This window comes from Lucilia cuprina, chromosome 6 (assembly GCF_022045245.1).
Source record: "Lucilia cuprina isolate Lc7/37 chromosome 6, ASM2204524v1, whole genome shotgun sequence".
Lineage (NCBI taxonomy): Eukaryota > Metazoa > Arthropoda > Insecta > Diptera > Calliphoridae > Lucilia > Lucilia cuprina.
In genome coordinates, this window is record NC_060954.1 from 13190866 (window position 1) to 13193585 (window position 2720).

The window sequence follows — 2720 nt, forward strand, 5'->3', positions numbered from 1 at the left end:
TTCAGTTCTAGTTCAGTTCTAGTTCAGTTCTAGTTCAGTTCTAGTTCAGTTATAGTTCAGTTCTAGTTCAGTTCTAGTTCAGTTCTAGTTCAGTTCTAGTTCAGTTCTAGTTCTGTTCAGTTCAGTTCAGTTCTAGTTATAGTTGAGTTCTAGTTGAGTTCTAGTTGAGTTCTAGTTCAGTTCTAGTTCAGTTCAGTTCATTTCTAGTTCAGTTCTAGTTCAGTTCTAGTTCAGTTCTAGTTCAGTTCTAGTTCAGTTCTAGTTCAGTTCTAGTTCAGTTCTAGTTCAGTTCTAGTTCAGGTCTAGTTCAGGTCTAGTTCTGTTTTAATTCAGTTTTAGTTCAGTATTAAAGTATTTTAAATCAAGAATATTTAGAAAGAATTTATCTAAAATTGTTTTTTATTTAATTCTTTAAATTTCCCTTATCGGTTCACAGCCTCCTCGATTGTGCCCTGTCATCGTGATGATCCCGATTTAGATAATTGCATCATCAAAGCTGTAGACAATATAAGACCTCTATTGGCTCATGGAGATTTAGGCGATGGTTATCATTCTCCACCCTTAGAACCTCTCTATCTAGACAACATAGAATTAGGAAGAGGTGGACAATTTCATGCGGTTTTCAGTGATATGGTGGTGAGAGGTGGCAGTAATTTTATTATAAATAAATTAACGTAAGTAAAATAAATCTCAAATATACATATAAAACAGATAATTTAAAGAAATTTCTTTAATATTAATTTTATAGAGCTAATGCTTCAAATCTGGCCTTTGATGTGACATTGACTTTGCCACGAATTGATTTTACCGCTAAATATCTAATGAAACTTAATATTTTACTATTGGATTTGCAGGGGCGTGGCAATGTAAAGGGTTATGCGGGTAAATTATAATTAAATTTTTATTAATTATTTTCTATTTAATATATTACGTTTAATTTTGTATAGAAAACGCTAAAGCTTTAGTTAAAATACGCGGCGTACGAGTACCCCAAGATGGCGTGGAATATGTCCGTTTCACAAAATTGCCTTTGAAAATCAATATTGATGTTTTCAAAATGCATTTAGATAATTTATTTAATGGTGATCGTGTTCTAGGTGAAGTGGGCAATACAATTATTAATGATAATCGTGATTTGTATTTGAATGAAATTATACCCGGTCTGGAGAAGGGGCTGTCGAAAAAGTTCCTTGACATTGCTAATATGTTAATGGAAAATACTACATATGATGAAATGTTTCCCATGTAAAATGGGAATGTAATTTATTTAATTTTGTTTGTAATAAGTATATGAGCACGAGTTTAATTGTTTTAGTTTACTTTTAAGTGGGTTTTTATTATTTTATAAGATTGTTTAATGGGTTATATTTTTTTAAATAATTTTATTACTTTTTTATAATTATTTATAATAAAAATAGATTTTTTTCTAATTTTATTAATTAATTTTTTTTATTGTAAATCAATAATATCAGTTCGATTTTGAATAGCTTTTACGACCTTCAAACCTATTAGTTTTGATAATCGTGGACTGATCTTAGCCCTTATTAGAGACTACAGTATTGTCTTTCGTATATAGACTAGGCTATAGTTTTATCTATAGTCTGGATTGACTCCCGTATGGCCTACAGTCTGACATAATGTATCGCCTATAGTCTCATCTAAAGTCATTATAGTCAGATCTGTAATCTCATCTATAGTCTGGTATATCGCCATGTCTACAGGGTGGACTATATTTTCGTCTATAGTCTGGTCTAAAGTTTTACTTATATTCTCTTCTATAGTCAGTAGTTGGGAGTGTAATAACAACTACAGACGTTTCTAAAGTCTGGACTATATTCTACCTATAGTTTCGCCTATATAGTCCGCACTATAGTCTCCACTATAGTCTGCTCTACAGAGTGACTATTGTCTATTCTTTAGTCTGGAATATGGTCTATAGTCTGGATTATAATCTTGCTGGATGTCTCTTCTTGATTAAAGTCTGAATTATAGTTCTGTTATTAGACTGGACTATAGTTTGGATTATAGTTCGTCTGGACAATAGTCTTGTCTATAACTTCAACTATAGTCTTAACATAGTTATAGTCTGGACTATATTTTTTTGCTTTTAGTCCAGATTTCTGGACTAAAGGCAAATACTCTAGTCTACAGTTTTGTTATTAGTCTGGATTATAGACTAGACAATAGTCTCGTATATGGACTACACTATATTTTTATCCATAATTTGGACTGCAGCATTATCTATAGCCTGGACTGTAGTATCGTCTATAGTATGGACTATAGTTTCGTTTCTAGTCTTCATTATAGTCTGGACTATATTCTCGCCTATTAATATTCTTGACTATCTTCTTGTCTGGAATATAGTCTATAGTAATGGCTATAATCTTGCTTTTATTCTAGCCTATTGGCTGAACTATAGACTAGTCTTTTATCTGGACATTACTCTAGACTACAGTTTTGTATATAGTTTGGACTGGAGTCTTGTCTATTGTCTATAGTCTGAATTATGTCTTGTATATTGCCTAGTCTTATGTTTAGTCTATTGTCTGGACCAATATATTATTGGGACTATAGTCTACTCCCTTGTATGGGTAATAGTCTAACTTATTGTCTGGCCCATAATCCCGTTAGTCTATTGTTTGGATAATAGTCTAGTCTATTATGTAGATTATAGTCTAGTCTAAAGTTTAGACTGTAGTATAATCTATTGCCTGGACTAT

The 2720-nt window shown here is 31.7% G+C and overlaps 1 protein-coding gene across 1 annotated transcript; it reads left to right on the forward strand.

The window, feature by feature from the left end:
- Positions 1–402: 402 nt before the first annotated feature.
- Positions 403–1356, forward strand: LOC111688370 (protein takeout; the record flags this gene model as incomplete). Its single annotated transcript, XM_023450872.2, has 3 exons — positions 403–674; positions 749–882; positions 948–1356. Coding segments are annotated over 3 exons (708 nt in total), but the record flags the coding sequence as incomplete, so codon positions are not given.
- Positions 1357–2720: the final 1364 nt, after the last annotated feature.